Raw genomic sequence first — 21,612 nt, 5'->3', positions numbered from 1 at the left:
TGTCATTGCTGTCATTTATCTCAGTCATACATAACATACATATATACACACAAGCATGCATTGCGAAACACTTGTTGCTTCTTTTTTTTTTTTTGCCTTGCTTGCCGTTTATCTTTTTATTCTAGCTGGGTACCTCAGTCTCCAAATTCCAGGTCTGGAGGTTAGTTTTCTCACCCCTCAAACCAGTATAAAACCTGGAGCTCCTAGTCTTGTGTTAATCATTCTGAATCAGTTTTTCTGGGATATCACCTGATCTTTTCAATATGTAAAACCAAGTTATATATTTTTTCTATTAATCTTTGAATATATTTTCTCTCTCCTATTATTCTATTTCTTTCTGTGGCATACCAGTTATGCACATGTTGTATTGCTCTCTTTTTTTAAATTTTTTTACTTTTTGACCCCCTTGACCCATTTCTCCCACCCTCTTCATCATCATCCCCTTTCCCCCTGCCTCTGACAACCACCATCTGTTCTCTGTATTTATGAGCTTGGTTGTTTTTTTGTTTTTTTTAAGATTGTATATATATAGGAGGGGCACCTGGGTGACTCAGTCGGTTGAGCATCTGACTCTGGTTTTGGCTCAGGTCCTGATCTCAGGGTCGTGAGATCGAGCCCTGCGTGAGACTCCACACTTAGTATGGAGTGTGCTTGGGATTCTTTCCCTCTCCCTTCCCCTCCCCCTCTGCCTCTTTCTCCCTCTCACAGGTGTACGCGTGCTCTCTCTCTCTCTCAAATAAATCTTAAAAAAAAAAAGATTCCATATGTAACAGAGATCATACAGTATTTGTCTTTCTCTTTCTGACTTACTTCATTTAGTATGATGCCCTCAAGGTCCATCCATGTTGTCACAAATAGCAAAATTTCCCTTTTTGTGGATGAGTAATATTCCATTGTGTATTTATATTCCACAATTTCTTTATCCATTCATACATTGATGGACACAGATTTTTTCCATGTCTTGGCTATTTTAAGTACTGCTGCAGTGAACATGAGGGTACATGTGTCTTTTCAAGTTCGTGTTTTCATTTTCTTCAAATAAATATCCAGAAGTGGAATTACTGGATCATAGGATAGCTCTATTTTTGACTTTTTGAGGAACCTCCGTACTGTTCTCCATAGTGGCTGCATCCGTTTACATTCTCACCAACAGTGCATGACGATTCCCTGTTCTCCACATCCTCGCCAACACTTGTTATTTCTTGTCTTTTTGATATTAGCCATTCTGACTGATGTGAGGTGATCTCCTTGTGCTTTTGATTTGCATTTCTCTGAGGATTAGGGATTCTGAGCATCTTTCCATGTATGTATTGGCGATCTGTATGTTTTCTTTGGAAAAACATCTATTCATATCTTCTACATTTTTGAAGGTTTCCAGTAAAATAGTTTAATATGGTGATTGAATCTTTGACTCTTTTGTGCAATGTTTTGTCTCTAACTAGAGAATCAACTTCCCAGTGGAACCAGGTGTGCCTGGTGCTTCTCTGTGTGGTCCATGTTGTTCATTGCAGTTACGTCTACATAGACTCGCGACGGTTGTTGAGTCTAATTACCATGGTTCATTTGTAGACAAGTGAGATGAAAGGCAGGCCATGGAGATGAGGAGGGGCAGTCCTCAGCATGTTTCAAAACACTGATAAAACATTGGACTTTGGAATGAAAGTAAGGAGAAGAGAGAAGAAGGCTTAGGTATCAGGTTTCTGAAAATGCCTTTTTATGTCCTATCTGCTTTTCATTTCTCTCTAAAATTGACAGTATGGGAACTAGAAGCTAACTCCGGGCCAAGATGACTCTCAAGTGATTTTCTTTTCCCCTGGTCAGTACTGAGCCCACTTGCAGTGTCCTTCCACGCTTTGGCCTGTTGAGAGCCACTACCCTCCAGCATGGACACGGAGGTGATGTAGACCCCATCCTACCAAGAATGTCTTCCCTCCTTACTCTCCAGAGGTCTTTCCTAGGAATTCATGAAACCAGCCAAGCAAGAAGGGGTCAAAAAAGTTATCAGCACTTAGCTTTTTTTTTTTTTTTTTTTTTTTTTTAAGTAATCTCTACACCCAGCGTGGGGCTTGAACTCACAACCCTGAGATCAAGAGCCACATGCTCTTCTCTCTGAGCCAGCCAGGCACCCCAGCACTTAGCTTTTAATATAGTACAGTATATATCTTATCAGTGATTCTTTCTTAAAAAGTATTAAAATATTGGTATCCTCCTGTTCCAGTACAAGCACTGTGATCATGTTCTTTTGTATTTGATCAGTGTTTTACTGTCTTACTGTCTTCTGTGTGATAACCCAGTTGTTTTTAGAAAGATACGAAAGTATGGATAGGTGGTGGGGATGGAGCCCTTGCCTTTTGTGGTACTACAGGCTTTTGTCCTCCAATGTAAGAATCTGGGGAGGGATTGATGTAGTCTAGAGGCTTCTGTGGATGTGATTAAGCTTGGAGTGTGGTGTGCCTTAATATGCCCCTGGTGTCTCAGAAGATCTTACCGACCCTCTCTGCCTGAGGAGTTCTGCCAGATAGGTTGCTGCCATCCCCGTGTAGAACTGCATTTTGCTGAAGAAGCAGTATTATTCGTGCTATTTAGATACAGATGCAGGGCTGCTCAGCGGTACTACATTCTAGGTAGCATTATGGATTTAAGTCTGCCTTTGCGAGCTGCTAGCATGAGAACCTTACTTATTGTGTCTGTAGAAAAATTCACTGGAAGTTTAATGCTTAAACTTAATGGAACATTGCCAGTTTAAGGTGTGAAGACTGTTTTGACTAGAGGAAAAAGTACTGTCTTGTTTGTTGTCTTTAGGCTCCAGATCAGTTTGCTCTTAGTGATGGTCTCTGTTGACCTGGGACTGGATTCAGAACTTTTTTGACTTCAGTGAGAAACATAACCAAGGATAGAACTCTGGCAGGTCCTGGAATCCTCTGTCCTTGGATAGGATTGTTGAAACCAACTTGTCTCCCTCCCCAGCAGTTCCAGAGCTGTGTCCCTAAGGAGCAACTCTGTCCTTGAAGCAACACTTTTATGTTCCCTCTTAGACTCTTGATCCTGACATGAAACCAGCAAGTTTATTTTAACCCACTTTTATCTGTAGAAGTTCACTCTGTGTCCTGGGCGGTAGAGCTTGTTTCTCAGTGCCAGAATGGGAAGCCGGGCCTGTGTCTCCTCAAAATCAGGACTTCTGAACTTGATGTGTTTCTTTCATCCATTCAGCCAGCAGTTACGAAGGCTCCCTGTTACCAAGCATAGTGCTTAGCGCTGGAGACCCAGGGATGAATGGGACATAGAATCTATCCTCAGGGGGTGCCTGGGTAGTGCATTCGGTTGAGTGTCCGACTCTTGGTTTTGGCTGAGGACATGATCTCAGGGTTGTGGGAATGAGCCCTGCATTGGGCTCCGTGCTCAGTCAGAGTCAGCTTGTCCGCCTCTCTCTGCTCCTCCCCCTGCTTGCGCGCTCGCTCTCTCTCTCTCAAATTAAATAAATACATAAAATCTTAAAAAAAGGAATCTACCCTCAAGGAAAATCATGGTCGAGGGGAAGAGGCAGACAAGTAAAAAGTATGCCTGCACTAAATTAAGTACCTCAGAAATGCACACAGGCCCCATCTGTCACTGAGAAGAGGGTGATTGTCTCAGCCAAGAGAGCCCTTAGCCTTTCTTGAGTTTACTTGGCCCAAGCTGAGGCATTCCACACCTCAAATTCTGGAAGAATGTCTCTCCATTTTACAGAACTGCTTGACAGGATCAGGTAGTAATGAAGGTAGTAAAGGTTAGGTAGTATGAATGAAGGTAGTAAAGGTTAGGATTAGAAATCTCAGCAGAGTCGGCGGCAGTACAAGCCCTTCCTTGTTCTCGTTTGGAGAAGGGCTTTCTTTGCTTCAGGGAGTCCAGCAGGTTCAGTAGTCACTAAACTCTCCTCTGATGGCTCCCAGTGTCATTTTCCCCTTTCTGTGCACCTTTGCAGTGAAACTGTTGGCCAAGCCTTTGTTGGCCCAGAACCTCTCACTCAGACTCCTCAGAACAGTAGAGTCACACTTCCTAGGAGTCCCAGAACTGTACCTAAGCACTGTCGCATCCTCAGCACACACCAGATGTGTTCTTCCTGTTTCATCTATTCATGAACTGGATCACAGAAAAACTTCTGGGGGAGCCCTACAAGCCACAAATTTATAGGTCCCCATCCTGAAGGACACTCATTATTGCCTCTAGGGAATGAAATGGGGAAGGTCTCAGTTAACTTATATTGATAGGAAAGAACAGTGAGGCCAAATTAGATGCCCAGAGGATCCAGTTCTAGAAGTAGGTATCTTCACGGGAGGGCAGACAATGTGAAAGCTTCCTAGAACAGAAAAACGAAGACCATTATCCAGATATGTTGGGAGGATAGTACAGAGGCTTGATAGCAGGTTAGATTGCCTTTAGAGGAATAAACATTTTTTAAAAAGATTTTATTTGAGAGAGAGAGAGAGCATGAGCAAGGAAAGGGGCAGAAGGAGAGGGAGAGGCAGACTCCCTGCGAGCAGGGAGCCAGCTATAGGACTCGATCCCAGGAACCTGGGATCATGACCTGAGCCAAAGGCAGATGCTTAACCAACTAAGCCACCCAGGCGCCCCAGAGGAATAGATATTTTGATTCTGGTAGTTACAATTGACCCTTGAACAATGCAGGGTCAGGAGCACCTACCCCCAGCTCAAATCTGCATATAACTTTTGACTGTCCCCAAAAACTTAACTACTAATAGCCTTCTGTTGACCGGAAGCCTTACCAATAACATAAACAGTTGATTAAAACATACTTTGTATGTTACATGTATTCTTTTTTTTATTTTTTTAAGATTTTATTTATTTATTTGACAGAGAGAGAGACAGCCAGAGAGAGAGGGAACACAAGCAGGGGGAGTGGGAGAGGAAGAGGCAGGCTCCCAGCGGAGGAGCCTGTCCTGAGCTCACGCCCTGAGCTGAAGGCAGACGCTTAGCGACTGAGCCACCCAGGCGCCCCTGTTACATGTATTCTATACAATATTCTTATCATAAAATAAACAAGAGAAGAGAAAGTGTTATTAAGAAAATTGTAAGGAAAAGAAAATACATTGACAGTACTGGAGTGTATTTATAAAAAAAAACTGTGTATACGTGGACCCACAAAGTTGAAATCTGTGTTGTTCAGGGATCAACTGTATTTTACTTTTTGATAGTTTTGAGGGATTTTTAAGAGAAAAATTTAAGTAGGACCAAATTATAAACTCCTAACTTTTTTCTTATTAAGGTGTGGCCATAAATTTACATTTCTTTGATCTTGTAAAATATGAGTTTCCACGCAGCATTTTACGTGTTAAGATTTCGGATTCATCACCCAAAGTATCTTTTCTGTTGCCTTCCTCTTACATCAAGTTGGCCTGTTGGTTTATTGGGGTTATCTTAATCTTATGTTCATCTGAAACTCCTCCTGGCTGTTATTATTCCTAGATCAGGTTACCATTGGATTTGCTGAGAAATAAGCACTAAGAAATCAATAGTGCTTTTGTTTAAATTCTCTTAACAGGTACTTCTGAATGAGTTTTGCTATTGTCATTGTTTTATTTTATTTTATTTTATTTTAAAGATTTTTTATTTATTTGACAGAGAGAGAGACAGCCAGCGAGAGAGGGAACACAAGCAGGGGGAGTGGGAGGAGAAGAAGCAGGCTCCTAGCGGAGGAGCCTGATGTGGGGCTCGATCCCATAATGCCGGGATCACGCCCTGAGCCGAAGGCAGACGCTTTACGACTGAGCCACCAGGCGCCCCTACTATTGTCATTGTTTTAGATGATTGTCAAGATAGCAGAGAGCTGTGAATTATTATTACTTGATAATTCATGTTTGTTCGGTGCACTTGATGTTAGGCTGGGTTTAGGGCTCCTGAGGACCTTTAGCACTTCGTTTTCTTCTGTTCTTGTGGTTTTTATTGCCACCTCCATGACTCAGATTTTAGATTTTCTTTTTCCCTGCCTCCTCTTTGTTAGTTTGGTACTTTTAACTCTCAGTGTTCTCTGAGGTACTCACCTGCATTTCTGCCAGCGTCCTCAAGGTCAGGCCATCCGTCAACTCTGATCATTTAACAGGACCATTCCTCATGATCTGACTATCTAGTTTCTTAGGTACATGAGTATTGATTTTTTTATTCAAGTATAATTAACAATACAGTGTTACATTAGTTTCAGGTGTGTACAATAAAATGGTTCAACAATTCTACACATTACGCAGTGCTCACCATGGTAAGTGTTCTCTTGATCCTCTTTATCTGTTTCACCCCTCCCCCCACCACCTCCTCACTGGTGACCCCTCTGTCCCCTGTTTTCAAGAGTCTGGTTTTTTTGTCTGTCTCTTTTTTCCTTGTTCGTTTATTTAGTTTCTTAAATTCCACGTATGATTGAAGTCATATGGTATTTGTCTTTCTCTGTTTGACTTCTTTCACTTAGCATAATATCCTCTAGGTCTATCATCCGTGTTGCAAATGGCAAGATCTCATTCGATTTTATTGCTGAGTAATATTCCTCTGTGTGTGTGTGTGTGTAGAGTATTGATTTTTGGCTGCCTTCTGTACACACCCGTGCTTAGCAGCCTCCAGCTTTCTTATGTCCCCTCTGTCTGCACTCGAAGAAATGTTATTCCTCTTGCACGGTGCACTTCACGTTCGGTGAAAGGGGTCTTCACTGACTTGTCAGATGAACCTGGGCAGTTGGGAAGCTGGCCCCTAGTTCCTCATCCTTTGCTCATTTATAGCACATGAGTCACTACGCTGACCAAAGGTCAGCTGTAATATTTGTAGATCCGTTGATGCCAGTCAAAGTGGTATTGTAATTACCTAACTTAATAATGTACAAATAAACCGTAATGAGCAAAGAGAATTGTTCTATGAAAACTAAGGTGAATGCTTTGGAAAGGCTAGTTAGGTAAAAAAGGAAATGAAATTGAATCAGGTTTGGGCAAGATAACCGTAGAAGACTAGAGATGGAGGCTCCTAAAAATCTAGAAGGAGTCCGTATTTACTGCTTCACGGGGGTCTGAATTCTCCCTGTGCTTAGAGAAACTAATGCATATGGCTTTGATGCAGGAAAAGTGGCATAGAACTCTGGTCAGCAGGAAAGATCTTGTTGGCCCCAAGTCTTCCTAATTTTTGCTAGCTGTGTAGCTTTTCGACATCGTAAGGCACATAGCATTGGTCTCTGTTGTCGTTCTGTTCCTCAGTGGTGGCCCTGCCTGTAAGCAGACTCTCGTGTCCAGTCTAACTGCCCTCACCTGTTGGCTGGCAGAGGTGTTTCCTTTTGTAGATTTCTGCAGAAAGACTCATGGGAGCAGTGTTTCCCATGCTGTCCCTCTGGGTTAGCAGCCCCCTGGGTACCGCTCTTGGCTTGCACTTCCTGTCTTTGGGAATTGTGTAGGCACTGCGTCTTTTCCTGCTAGCCCTGAATTTTACTGTGGGAATTTTCAAGAGTTTGCCCCCTCTTTTATGTGATTTGATCTTCTTGCCTGGTTGCAGAAATGCAGAAATCTTACCCTCAGGGTCTGTCTTGGCACCGACTGTTCTGGGCCAGTTTTTCCTGGGATACAGTGTGCCCTCTCAGTATGTGGATAGTTTTGTTTCAGAAACATCTTGAAGTAGATCTTCATGGAATGTTTATGAGCAACTCTGCCTGTTCGTTTGCCTCAGTTACAGTTCTCCTTTCTGCATGTGCTGCTGGCCTTGGCTGTCCTCTGTAACCCCTGTTCGCTCTCTACTCCGTTGACCCCTTTCCCATTTCATTTTATGTGCTGCTATTCCATGTCCCTCCGTTTTGTTCCTTACCATGCTTTCTGCAGCAGCTCTTCTCCGTTTTGTTCCTTTTTTGTTTCACCCTCATTTCGGTTCATTTTTTCCTTCCACTTCTTCCCTGAGCCGTGCTAGTCGAAGCCTTCTCTTCTCCCTGTCGTCTCCCTACCTCTCCCATGAGCACTTGCTCTTCTGCTCTGAGCTCTTGCTTCACGGTTTTCTTTTTTTCCGTTTTGCAAAAGATTTTATTGCCATTCATCTGCTCTGTAGCAGCGTTTCCCAGGGCATAGTCTTAGTCTGCCTTTTGGTTTTCCAGTCTCTTCCCTATTTTTTTCTTGTTGTATCTTTGTATATATCCTGTGCAGATTTCATTTTGATAACGCCTCTGTAAGTAGGTGAGTTTTTCAGGGACTAGCTATTTGCAGGATGATTGTGTAGAAGAGGTGCCAAGTCTGCGTTCCACACTGGCTGCAGCTGTTCTCATGATTTAGGGTTCTAGGTGAGTTCACTTACCTAGAGATAGGCATCTCCAGCCAGCAGAGATAGGCATCTGTGAGCTTTTTCACGATGCAGACGCTGCCACAGAGTTGAACGCTGTGAGGCGAATATAGCTGGTTTGTGTGGTTTCCCAAGTAGTTCCAGCTCCAGGTCGGCGGAAGTTCCTGCCTCTCAAAACAAGGAATCTGTTTGGTCCCAAAGAGCGTGTCCTTTACTTACAGGAAGTCTACTTCGGCAGGTCTTTCTCTCCAGCTCCTGTGTCCCCTCTCCATAGTATACTTTCTTCTTTTCTTTCTCTAAAGGAAAGGAACCTTGTTTGAGCTCCCTGCTTTTGACAGCTTTTCCAGCTGTTTTAGAGCCTGGAATTTTGGTTGTCTTCCAGTTTTGTTGAAAATGGAGTTTGCATTTTTACTTATTTCTCCTTTTTGCACTTAAAACACATCTTGACTAGCATTTTAAAATTATGATTTCATGATGCAGTGTTCAAATCAGAAATCTTAACTGACAATTTCTGTTAACCAGTGGCTGGTTCCCATCCATCCAGCCTCCACCACCACACTGCCATCCACCTTCTAAGCACCTACAGCCCCAGGAATGCTACTCAGACTTAAGAAAAGCCTTTTCATTTAGTCAGCATGCCTCCTCCTCACTGGCCAGTGTTCTAGGCCTTGGGGATAGAGCATGGAAGAATTCATACGAGATCTCTGACACACCAAAGGCAAGTCTTAAAATGATTCCATATGGACTAGGGGTGTGGGGTGAACAGGGTGGAAGACACAGTTTGGGATTTTGAGGTGTCACGGTGGGAAGGGTGTAGAACGTGAGCTCTGGAGTCGGACAGACCTACACTCGGTGCTCTGTTCTGCTACCGATACATGTGACATCAGAAGAGTTGATTGACTTTTCCATATTTCACTTTCCTCATATACAAAGTGAAGTTTATATTACCTCCCTGGGGTTATATTACCTACCATCGGTATTGGAAAATTAAAATAAGTTACGTATGAAGTGCTCATCATAGTACTACTTCCCCCATGAAGAAGGGGCTCATTAAACAAAAGGAATAAAATACTAGGAGTACTGGTAAATTTCATGGAACGCAAGTTTACCGTCTTCATTCTGAAGTGTACGGTTGATTAGTGTTAAGCACATTCACGTGGTTGTGCAGCCCTTCTCCAGAATTCTTCATCTTGCACAACTGAAACTCTATTTCCATTAAACAAGTCCCCATCCCCACCTCCCCTCAGCCCTAACAACCACCATTCTACTCTCTGCCTCTGGTTTTGGCTACTAGGTACTTCACATAAGGAAGTCACGTGGTATCTGTCCTTCTGTCTCTGGCTTATTTCACTTAGCTTAATGTCTTCAGGGTTCCGATACCAGGTGTCTGAGTTTTCTTCCTTTTTATGACCGAATAATATTCCTTGTACGCATACGTCACATTTATGCTTTTATCCATCAGGCACTTGGGTTGCTCCTGCCTTTTGGTTATTCTGTGGATAATGCTGCTATGAAGATAGGTGTACAAGTATCTTTCGGAGTCCTTGGTTTTAATTCTTCTGAGTATATGCCCAGTGGTGGAATTGTTTGATTATATGGCTATTCTTTTTTTTTTTTTTTTTTTTAATGTTTTGAGGAACCACCATACTGGGTTCAGAGGCTGATTTCTTGATAGGGAAGTATAAACGGTGTAGTTCCCCAATGAATAATTTTAAGATCTTGTTCAACATTTTGTTAATTATCTGAGTATGAGCATTTTGCCATTAGATCTCCATTTGTATTTAAGTAATAAAATAACTCCTATTGTATAAAATTTAAGAATGCTGCATGAGTGTGTCTATGTAGATAGAAAAGTGATTTGTAAAGCTCAGTGTAGGCATATATACTTTGTGTTTAAACATATGCTTTTTAAAAATTTTATTTATTTATTTATTTATTTATGTATTTAGAGAGAGAGCATGCAGTGGGGAGGGAGAGAGAGAGAGAGAATCTCAAGCAGACTCCCTGCTGAGCGTGGAGCCTGACGGGGCTGGATCTCACCACCCTGAGATCATGACCTGAGCTGAAGTCGAGAATTAGATGGTTAAGCAGTTGAGCCACGCAGGTGCCCCAAAATATATGCTTTTATTACACTTCCTCTCTGAGACCAGAAGGAATAACTCTAGTTACATCTGTTACTGCATTCCCTCTACTTGTAAACTGTGGGCAAAATACTGAGAACTGATGTGCCAGAGAACGTTGTGTCAAAAATACACACGCACAAGCACACAGACACAGCTTTAGTCTTGCCTCTTTGTTGCCTACAGAGTCAGTTGACCCTCGGATCTTCCACGGTCCAGTCTAGACACAAGACCAGTGTGTCTCAACTGGGGACGATTTTGCCAGGAGACATTTGACCATGTCTGGAAGCATTTTGGTTGTCACAGCTGGAGAGGTGCTACTGGAATGTAGCGAGCAGAGCCCGGGAGTGCTGCCGAACATGCTACAATGCACAGGACAGTCCCCCCACAACAGAAAATTGTCCAGCCCCAAATAGCAGTTGTGCCCAGACTTTAGGCCCAAACTGCCTTGTCAGCATTGTCTCTAGCCTCCTGATAAATCTGCCATTCCAGCCAGATCCAGGTGCGCCTCATACCCAACAGCAGTTGAATTGCTTCCTCCACTGCCTTTCACCTGACATCCTTCTCCGATGTCAGAGCCCAGCGCAGTCCTCCCACCATCTTAGTGAACCTCTCTGGTCTCTAGCCACTGCCCTCTTCCTTCTCAGACTGCTAATTTGGCGCTTAATTAACAATGTAAGGTGATAGGGGCGCCTGGGTGGCTCAGTCGTTAAGCATCTGCCTTCCGCTCAGGGCGTGATCCCAGAGTCCTGGGATCGAGCCCCACATCAGGCTCTCCTGCTGGGACCCTGCTTCTTCCTCTCCTACTCCCCCTGCCTGTGTTCTCTCTCACTGGCTGTCTCTCTCTCCATCAAATAAATAAAATCTTTTAAAAAAACCAAAAAGACAAAAAAAACCCAACAATGTAAGGTGATAATCTGTGATCTTTCCAGCATGACTGAAAGCACCTTGAAGGCCATGTTGATATGATTTGATTTGAAAGAGGAAGCCCCACCCCCCCCATTATGGACCCCAGCGGGCACCTCTTACCTGACCCTCTGGGGGTTTCCATGGCAGCCTTCCCGCTACCGTGGGGCACAGTGGTTGAGTCAGCACCACGGCTCCACTGGCACAGCAGTCAAGCACACCGAGATTCACCTTTGTTGGGAGTACTGGCTAGGTGGAGCCCGAGCCCAGGTGTGAGCCTGGTCCCCAGGCGAGTATTCATGCTGAGCCTGGGTTCTTATTTGAGCTCTAAGAAAGGGATGAGGACAAATACAAAGGAACGGGCCCATTGTGCCTCCAGCGGAGCCCAGACTGGGTCTTAATCTTAGGAAGCCTGGAGACATCCCTCTGGGCAGGGATTGTTCTGGCACAGCTGGACTGACGGAATGCATCAGTGATGATGATGACAATGATGATGATGATACTAGTAATGAAAGCCATCCTAATTCATTTAGAACCTGTTGTGGGACCAACCCCAAGCCAGGTGTTTGATACAGGACATTCAGTCCTCACCACAATTCTGGAGAACTGAAAGGATAATTTGCCCAAGATCACCCTGCTAACAGAGAGCAGAGCTGAAATTTAAACAAGGTCTGTCTGACTTCAGAGTCTGTGCCCTCAGCCACCACCTCCCTGCCTTGAGTGTGGCCAGGCAGTTCGGCAGGTATCACTGCTCATGGAAGACATTCGTGTTAGGGAATGCCAGGACGTGGGGGCCATCCGTGTGGGCTCACTTGAGAGGTGGGTGACACAGGGGCTCAGGCATCTGCTGGGAATCAGGAGCTGGTGTCAGGTCCGACTGCCGGGCTGGTGCCAAAAAGGCCGTGAGGTCTCCGTCCAGGCCACACCCCAGCTACCGCAGGGTGCTCTAACCCTTCTTTCTTTTGCTTCCCTTTTAGGTGCACTACATCCTTCAGGAGGTGGTGATGGGTGGGATGGTGTTGGAAACCAACATGAATGAAATCGTGGCTCAAATTGAAGCCCAAAACAGGCTGGAGAAATCTGAGGTGAGTGCACATCTGTACTTTGCCCCAGCGGGTTCCAAGAGACTGGGGCAGAAGGAAAATGGATACATGTGTTGGTTTATGTTGCTGTGGAACCTTCAGGATGTTTATGCTCCTCTTTCTTCCTTGAGTCCACCAAAACCAATTGATTGAAGGCCAGCGCTGAAAATTAAACATGTAAAAATTAAGGCTAAGAGTATGAACGGGAAAGTCAGATGGCACAGGAAGACAGACAGCTCCGGGCTTGGAGGATTATGGCCCATGTTTGTGGGTTGTCATTCCTCTTTTCAAAGCTGCACGTTCCCTGGAGGGAGCCAGAATGCCCTTCTCTGGTCCCAGCGTGGTGTCCTGGTACTACGGCGGTCCCATCTCCCAGCGGCCATTTCTCATGGTGTCTTTCAGAACCTCAGAGTTGTCAGCTGCCTTATTTCCAGTTAGCCTTCTGCTCAGCTGCAGTAGAGTTTGGGCTGGGTTTGCAAATAACAAACCCCAGCCCATCCCCACATAGTGCTCACAGTAGGGGCACCTGGCTGGCTCAGTCGGTGGGGCGTGCAACTCTTGATCTTGGGGTTGTGATTTCAAGCCCCACGTTGGGCATAGAGATTACTTAAAAAAAAAAAAAAAAGGACCCTCAGTAAAATCTGCCCTACCCCTCCGAGGTCTCTCCATTGCCTCCATCAGCCTTCACATGTGGCAGAAATAGCAGAATAAGTTACCTCTTTAATGAGCTGAGCATCTTAAAGAGCTTCGTTGCTTCTTGTAACAACTTGATCTTGCAAAACCAGGAATTCCTCTGTCTATGAGGACTGGCGGTCCTGCTGAAGAAGCTTTTCTGGACTGCAGCTAGAGTGGCACGACAGTTTTTTAGGGAGGCAGGCTGGGAAGTTTCCAGGAATAGTAAGTGAGTCAGAGGCAAGGGGGTTGGAAAGCGGACGAATGGAGACGTGCTGGGCGAGAGTGGAACTGAGTTGGTCTCCTGAAAGGAGTCAGTAAGGAGCAAATGGTTCTGAGAGTCTTGTCGGCTTCTCCCCTTCTCTGCGCACTGCGGGTGAGCCACAGGGGAGCGCCGCCTGTGGACGCCTTCCTCTGTGTTTGTTACCAGCCCTTCCGTCACTGTGGGTACGTCAGACCCATGTCCTTCCTCCCATCTTGCTGCCACATGACATTTCCAAAGCCAGCTCTTTCCCATCTCCTGGTGTTAGTTGGCAAGCAGTTGCCCTAAGCTTTGACTTTCCTTTTCCTTGTAAGAATTTCCCTGTGATTGTACTTGTCTCTTAAGAGTCAGTCTCTTTAGGAAAGGGTTTTGTCTTGGAGCCTGAAAAGTGCCCCCAATACTATGACTTGGTTGAAACATCTCAGGTTATTGTAGCAAGCATTTATTAAGCACCTGCGGTGTGCCGGGCACCTTTAGGTACTGGGGCCCAACACTGCATAAGCCACAGCCCCTTTGGGAGCACAGAGTGCAGGTCCCTCCCCCACGGCTCCCGTCAACCTCAAGATCGTCATATGTTGGCCACCTTTGAGGAATAAGGAGGAAAAACCAAAACGTGCGTCGTGTGTGCTCAGTGGGGACACTTTCCAGGTCTCCGTCACTTGTGTTTCTAAGCATTAGGCAGATGACACTGAGCATGTGTCTCATGCCCCTTCCCGTTTCTCCTCAGGGTGGCCTTTCGGCAGCTCCTGCCCGGGCCGTGTCTGCTGTGAAAAACATCAATCTGCCGGAGATTCCTCGGAACATCAACATTGGTGATCTCAACATCAAAGTCCCCAACCTGTCCCAGTTCGTCTGAGGGGCCACAGCTACTGAACTGCAGTCCTTGAAGCAAGCCAAGCCAGTGCTGCCACAGAGCCCACTCTGAGCCTTAGAAGGGTCGGGCCCCGGGCCCTGCCCTCTGCTGCCGTGGAGTCGGAGGTGGGGGGGCGTCCCAGGTTCACATGTGCCGCCTGCCGGCCTCTGATACATGTGGCCATTGCAGATGTGGGGGGGCCCCCCGGCTTCCTCTGTGGGGATCCACGTGCCCGAGCCACTCGTACCTTTACCTCCCGCATGTAGCCACTCCCAGGGACCGGGCACTGTCTGGGGGCCCACCTGCTTCCTAGAACCCACCACTAGGACATTCTCTGACTAGTCTTCATCCTTAGCACCGCGAGGCTTCTGAGGTCCCATAGTATTCACTCTTGCTGACAAGGTGCCATAGCTAGAACAGGGCTGACCCTTCAGAGTAGGGTATGTGGTGAGTGGCAAACAGGGACAGGGTTTGATGAGAACCAGACTTGCCCCCTGGCTCAACTAGGCTTGTCATGCCCAGAGTCCTTTTGTACAGGCAAGTTTTCTGGTTCCCACCGCCTATGGAGTACGTTTCCCTCACTGCCACAGTCCTAGCTCTGTTCTCACAGGACACGATCCAGATCATGAACCTGGTGCATGCTGGTAGGGAGAGCACCCCCTTCCCCACAGCCATTTCTCCAGCACAGCCACAAGGTCCCTCAGCAAAGGGCAGAGGCCCCGTGTCTGTGGAAGGCAACGCCGACAACATGTGGAATATCTCAGAGTTATGGCTCTTCCCAGGTGTAAATACATTCTTCTCACGAGGAGCAGACGGGTCAGTTGCTGTGTTATGAATGATGAGTTTTCTCCATACAGGAAAGCCACTGCCGTCTGCACCCACTTGTGGAACAGGAGAGCCTGAGCTGGGATCACTCGTTCTAGAACTGGCACTGGGAAGGTTGGGGACACCGGAAGTGTGCTGGCCAAGACCAGTGGCAGTGCAGCGTCTTCTCCCTGGGGTGGGAGGAGTCCCTCCCTGAGCTCTGCTGATAGGCCCGCGTTCTTCCTCCCCCAGGTGACATCCTCCCACAGCTGTCTTTGGAAAGCTGTAGATTTTTACGTGTGATGAGAATCTTTCTTTTTGTGGTTAACTTAGAGCTCAGACTGCACCTTAGAGTAGTGCCTCTTCCTGTACTGCCTCAGGGGCCAGGTCTTGGGACCTTAAGGAGCTCACTGCGTCATCACAGCAAAGTCTCCCAGCCTGGGGGTTTCTCGGGCCTGCTGGCCAGGGGCCCAGACTGTTCGCCCGAGTCTCCTGCTGCTGCTGCTGCTGCAGAGCCCGTCTGAGATGGCGCCCACAGGACCACCGTGCTTCTGTGCTTGGTGCCCACTGTTCGCCGCAGTCTCCTGTCCTCACTCTTTCAGGCCCTCGCTGATAGCCTCAGAGATGGGTGTGGTGATCAGAAGGTAGGCCCTCTTCTGTCGGAAGAGGGAGATTGGAGGCCACTCTGATGTCACCGCTGATAGCATTCTTTGAAGGCGTTAATTTTTTTTTACAGACATTTCAGCCACTCACATCCCTCTCTCACATTTGCTGAATGTGGAATAAGAAAGGAGGAAGAAGACTGACGTTTATTTTGTACGTACTGTAAGGTGGTGTGAGCAAGATCCTTCCACAGCTCTTATGACAGACATTATTGTCTCCGTTTTGCAGGTGAAGAAAGTAAGACTCAGGTCAAGTAACCTGCTTTTGGTCACACAGGGCTAAGAATTGAGACTCTGCTTGCCTAAGTCCAAAGTCCATTTTCTTTCACTGCTCAGTGGCTTCTTCTGATTTTATCCTCCTTGTTAGAGATGAGGAAACCCAGTCCCAGAGAGGTTAGTAGCTTCTCATAAACCCTAATAAACCTGAGCCTGGTTTGCTTACGGGGCCAGTGATAATGTAGATGGCAAGAGCTGGAGGCCCCCCACGTGCTCTGTTGGACTGATGAGGGAACAGCAGCCCAGAGTGTTAAGTGTTGTTATTGAGAGTCACAAAGCTAGAACCTAGTCGTTTTTCTTGAGTTTCTTTGTTTTGTGGTTTCGTGTATTACTCAGGACAGCTGGATGTCCTGCATTTCCCAGAGCAACCTTCCAGTGTTCTTAGTTGCCGGAGACCATTGGTTTCTGCTCTGTTCCCACAAACCACTGACTGGTCCCATACACTCCCAGCCAGTCAGCATCCCAATCACATCCCTCAAACTGCCTCAAAAAGTGGCTGAAAACTTCAGCCTGCTGTTTCGTTTGGAAAACTCCGTCCATGTGGACAAACCACAATAATTGTTCATTAACTACTTGAGGTTGCCTGCAAATCCAGCTGGATCTCTTGCCTGCTACCAGCAAAACCATAAACTTTTTTTTTTTTTTTTTAATTAAAAGGGACTTGTATGCCTTTTTTGAAGAAGAATACAGATTCTGCTGCTTGAGAGACGTGAGTTACGAAAATAGGGACTGGGCCTAAATTTGGGAGCCGCTGGCCCTGGACGGTTTACACCAAGGGTTTCCTGAAGTGGGACAATGCTGGGTTTCCAGTGCTCACTGTCCCTAATTAAAATCTGAAATTCTTCTGTTATGCAGTTTCTAAGTGCCTGGTACGTGTCAGGCTCAGCTTCCTGATCTTGTCTCTGCTGAGGACCTCTGAGTGCCCACACCGAGGGGCTGGCAGTCTGAATTTGTAGTGACTCGAATTGGTGACTGTTATATGGAATATTTAAAGGACAAGAACCCATTTCCCCACCACCAGCAGCCCCCATCATGCTCTTCTGGCCATGCTCTAAACAGCCTGTCTTAGTTCAACCTGCTGTAACGAGACCTTAGACCGGGCGGTTGAACAAACATTCCTCACAGTTCTGCAGTCTGATCAAGATGAGGGTGCCAGCAGATTTGATGTCTAGCGAGCACCTGCTTCCTGTTTCGTAGACTGCCGTCTTGCTACGTTCTCACGTGGCCAAGAGAGAGATCTCTGGGTTCTTCATCCCCTTATAAGGACGCCAGTCCCATTATGGGGCTCCACCCCCATGACCTCATCCAAATCTAATGACCTCCCAAAGGCCTCCCCCCAAATACTGTCACATTGGTGATTAGACTTCAATATTGGAATCTGGGGGACACAGGTGTTCATCCATACAGGGCACCTAATTACTTACCTTTCCTCTTGGCCTGGTCACAGCTGTGTGCTTGTGACATTGAGGATTAAGTTGGGATATCTTGAGTCTTCTCAGGACCCTGTTATTCATGCCTCTGCCCCTTACAGAGCCAGCCCCTTCCCCTCCACCCCCACCTCCATGGAACCACCCTAGCGAAGTGCTCTCTGGCCCCAGCTCCACCGGAAAATCAGGGGAGCATGCTAGCTAAACCTGTCTTTTGGACCAGCCTTTTTTATCTTTTTTTTCCAGATTGATGTATATAGAGAGAGGGAGCACAAGCTAGGGGAGGGACAGAGAGCAGGAGAGAGAAGCAGACTCCCCGCCCAGCAGGGAGCCCAACACAGGGCACGACATCACAACCCAAGCTGAAGCCAAGAGTCAAACCCTCAACTGATTGAACCACCCAGGCACCCCTGGACCAGTCTCTAAGAGGGGGTTTCCTTAGTGTCGCCATCTGTCTGTGGCTTTCCAAATAGGATGCATCAGTGGTACCTGAAAGTAAAAACTGGAGTGAACGTGATAGCCAGGATGGAGAGCCCCTCAAGTATGAGACAGACCCAGAGGAGTTGTCAGTTCCCAGCGGGCGCCCTGCTCTCCAGCTTCCCACGCCTTCTGCCCTGCCTCCTGGGGGTGCCTGTCTCACTGTGCGCACGGTTAGTCGAGTGCCCACGCACACCCGTGTGCCACCTGGCCCATGCTTACAGGCTGCCAAGGGGCTGTCCCCCTGCTCGAGACTTTGCCCTCTGAGCAGCACGGGAGGGCTCCCATCTGCTGTGTTCTGGCAGCGGTCGGCAGGTATACAGACAGGTCCCCTTTAAGGAAATAGTTCCATGGAAATGATTAATCTTTTCCAAAAGACTGCACATTCTTTCCTAGTTCAGTGAATTAGTGTTTTTAAAAGGAAATATATTCATGTAGTTCAAAATTTAAGATAACAGAAGGCTGTTCAGGCAGATTCCCACCCTGTTCCCACAAACCGAGAAGCCCCCTACCTCTGATAGCAACAAGTCTTTCCAGTTTAAAGGATTAAGAAATAAAGTCCCTGGATTTTTATTACCAAAACTGAGAGTGTTCTCTTTCTGAAAGAGTTATGTTCCTTTTGACTTTGGTGATTGGCCTCAGCCTGTTGAAGCCATTCCACCCTCTGGACAGAGGAGGAGCCTTTCAGACCACCCCACATAGTCACTCCCTGCTTCTGCACCCCTGTCCTTGCTCTGCACCTTGTTTTTCCATGGCACTCTGGTGTTCTGTACGTTTGGATTGTAGTTGCTGTCTCCCTTGCTAGGATGTATGCCTCCCCGGGGGGGGGCAGGGTTCGTCCCTCGGTTGGTTCTGCGTGGACGTGGCCTGGTGTATACTGCTCAGTCAGGAACTGTTGAGTGAGTGATGGTTGAGGCAAACAGCAGTTCCTTCTTAGGAGAACGTGTAGCTTGTGCTCTCCGGGGCCCTGTGCTCAGTCCGTTGGGGAGGAGAGCCAGGACAATGGCCCTGGGAGCAGCAGGAAGGGAGGGGCCAGGTGATGGCCTGTGGACACTGAGGGAGAGGAGAAAGGCAAAGCTGATGACCGAGGAACCCAAGTGACGGGAGGACCAGCGAGGGTGTTACCTGAGAGAGGAGAAGGTGTTTTGGGAGGAAGAGAGACCCAGGAGTTTGGATGTGGACACGTTAGATTGGAGTTGCCCGAGACTAGCTGGGGCAGATGTCCACCAGCCAGCTGGGAGCCTGAGAGTGGGCAGGAGAGGAAACGAGTTGAAGCTGTGGGGGCAAGCAGTGTGGCTGAGAGATGGTGGGAGGGGTGAGGACACAGCCTGTGGGCAGGGGAAGGGAGAGGAGACAGTGGAGCAACTTCACGACAAGGGAGGGGCCTTCAGTGGGAGAGGTCAAGGGGCTAGGGGCTAAGAAGACACGGCCTCTAAGCTCGCAGTAGTCCCTAAGTGAGGCAACACAACTAGGGAACTTGAACGGTGGTTCTAGCCAAGTGGCAAGGCGGTCATGTAGGAGCGTGGGTCACAGCCCCGCTCTGGGACACACACAGCTTGCCAAAGGTCAGCATCCTCAGCCAGAAAAGCAAGAACCAGGTACTCCTGCCTCGGGGGCCTGTGAGGGTCAACTGAGAGAACGGCTGTAGACCATGGAGGGCCCCCTAAGCTCTGGCTGCTGTCATCATGGGGTGTTTTGCAGGGGGAGTGGCAGAAGATGCAGGAAGTCAGGAGGTTTGGTCGTGCTGGGAGGGAAGATTACAGAAGGCAGGAGGGGAGCCAGGATGGTCCTCCCAAGACAGGCTGCTGCCCTGGCCCCACCAGGGAGACCAGGCTCATATCCAGAGGCCACCACTGGATAAAGCGGTAGCAGAGTGGCGGAGGCTCTGGAAAGCAAAGCTTTTCTTACAATGAGGAGCAAACTTCTCGGATCGGTAGGACGTGAAGTGTGGGAGACACAGCCTGGAATTCCCTCCCTTCTGGTCAGCAGGGAAGGTGAGAGGTGCCGCAGGCACAGTGGAAGGAGTCTGTGTTTGGCCAAGGCTGGCATGAGGCCTCTGGCCAAGCAGGCCTGGCTGCTTCCCATGAGAACTGGGATCTTTGGGCCTTCGCTAGAGCAAATCTTACATTGTTGTTCAACTCTGACATCAGCCTAGCTACCTGAGAGGGGGACAGGGATGCCCTCCCCTGCCTCGTAGGATTGGGCCACAGCTCCAAGAGGGCAGGTTGAAGGTTGTCTTCTGCATTGCTGAGAATGAGTGCCCTTTGCAAACTCCTGACATAAAGGCACAGCTGAAATGATACAAAGGAAGAACAGGTCAATTTCTCGAAGACCGGGGTCCACTCGTCCTCCAGATTGAGCTGATCCTCAAAATATTTACCCACCAGCATGGCTCAGGCACTGACCAATCAGAGTGGAGGTACCAGACAGGAGTGGGTGTGTTCCTGGTGGTCCATGTTGGTCTGCCCCCAAGAAGGACCTTGCCTCTCTGGAGGCAACAGAAGAGAACCCAGAAGGCAGCCACTCCTTAATCAGCCTGGGTGCAGCCAAGATAAGACCCTGTGTTGCCTGTGTGGCTTGGTGAGTCAGTCTGCCACCTCCAACATGGGGCAATGCCGCAGGAGGAGGCCTCCCACACCCCATCTCTGGACCCTCACAAGCCTGCAGTGAAGCTGGAGGTGAAGAGGCAGCCACAAACCCGGGGCATGCCCCACGGCCAGAAACCACTACTTTTGCCCTGGGCGGACTGGGCATGAAGCTTTCCTCCAGCCTCTTGGTTCCGAGTACTGGGCCCTGTTGCCCTTCCTTTGACTGCTCCCCAAGCCTCCAGGTAGCCCCCAACTGGCCTCAGGCCACATGACCTTGCTCTGGCAGCCTGGCATGAGGTAGCTGCAAGCCAAAGATGGCGACATGTACAGCCTGGGAAGTAATCCTTCCTTGCTAGGGAAACTGAGGCAAGCTAAGATTTGAGCTTAGCCAGCTTTCCTGGAACTTCCTTTGTGTGCCTGGGAGGTACAGGTAGACCTGCTTCCCTGGCACCCATCCCCTGGGAGGACGCTCCCACTCAGATGCTAGGCTGGGCGCTTCGGGGTGTTTTCTGCTGAAGTTCACCTCCTGAATTTCCCAGCCTCTGAGTCCTCTCCAGCAGCCAGGCCCTCCTGGGCCCTGGGAAGTGCCAACCAACCTGTCAGCTGTTTCAAGTGCATGACGATGTTACACGTTGGAAGGAAATCCCAAGGTGCAAAGTCTATGACAAACAGGCGCTACAGTGATGCTGCTGGGCTTCGAGCAGCACCTGGCTCAGGTTGACAGCCCCGGGGGAGTCGGTGAGGGGGGGGGCTCCCTGTCAGGCCCACCTGGGCTGCAGGGCTCGGGGTCATAACTCCCATCAGCCGCCTCACTCCCATCAGCCGCCTCACTCCCAGCCCCCAACCCTGCTCTGCTGAGCTGCTCTGGGCTCCTGTGGCCCCAGAATGGCCACGGACCCAAGGCTGGGCTGGGCTCCCCTGGCCTCCCAGTGACCTCTAGCTCCCATGTGTCCTCAGAGGTGGTGCCTGTGTTCTGAGCCTGCAGTCTCCAGCCTTGTCCCCGGTTGAAGCCTCAGGCGGCCAGCCCCTATGTTCTCCCCTTCAGAGCCCCCAGCGTTAAGCCCCCTCCCTGGGAGCCCATTGCCCACCAGTCTCAGCTACTGTCTGACGACCCAACAGACTGTCTTGGTCAGCCCCACTTCCCCCTACCTTCATCCCCTGCCTAGACACCATCGCAGCCCCTCAAATGTTGCCCTAGCC

At 48.1% G+C, this 21,612-nt stretch overlaps 1 protein-coding gene across 2 annotated transcripts in view; it reads left to right on the top strand.

Annotated features, from left to right (window-relative positions):
• Window positions 1-18,406, top strand: part of AP3S2 (adaptor related protein complex 3 subunit sigma 2) — a 50,737-nt gene extending 32,331 nt beyond the window's left edge. For both annotated transcript variants that reach the window (XM_057303641.1, XM_026510475.4), the window contains exons 5-6: window positions 12,287-12,394; window positions 14,053-18,406. In XM_057303641.1, coding sequence (XP_057159624.1) covers window positions 12,287-12,394; window positions 14,053-14,181 — 237 coding nt within the window. In that variant the 3' untranslated portion in view covers window positions 14,182-18,406. The remainder of the gene's footprint in view (window positions 1-12,286; window positions 12,395-14,052) is intronic.
• The last annotated feature ends 3,206 nt before the right edge of the window (window positions 18,407-21,612 follow it).

This window comes from Ursus arctos, unplaced genomic scaffold, assembly GCF_023065955.2.
Source record: "Ursus arctos isolate Adak ecotype North America unplaced genomic scaffold, UrsArc2.0 scaffold_28, whole genome shotgun sequence".
Classification (NCBI taxonomy): Eukaryota; Metazoa; Chordata; class Mammalia; order Carnivora; family Ursidae; genus Ursus; species Ursus arctos.
The sequence above is the reverse complement of the archived record's forward strand: the minus strand, read 5'-3'. Positions and strand labels throughout refer to the sequence as shown.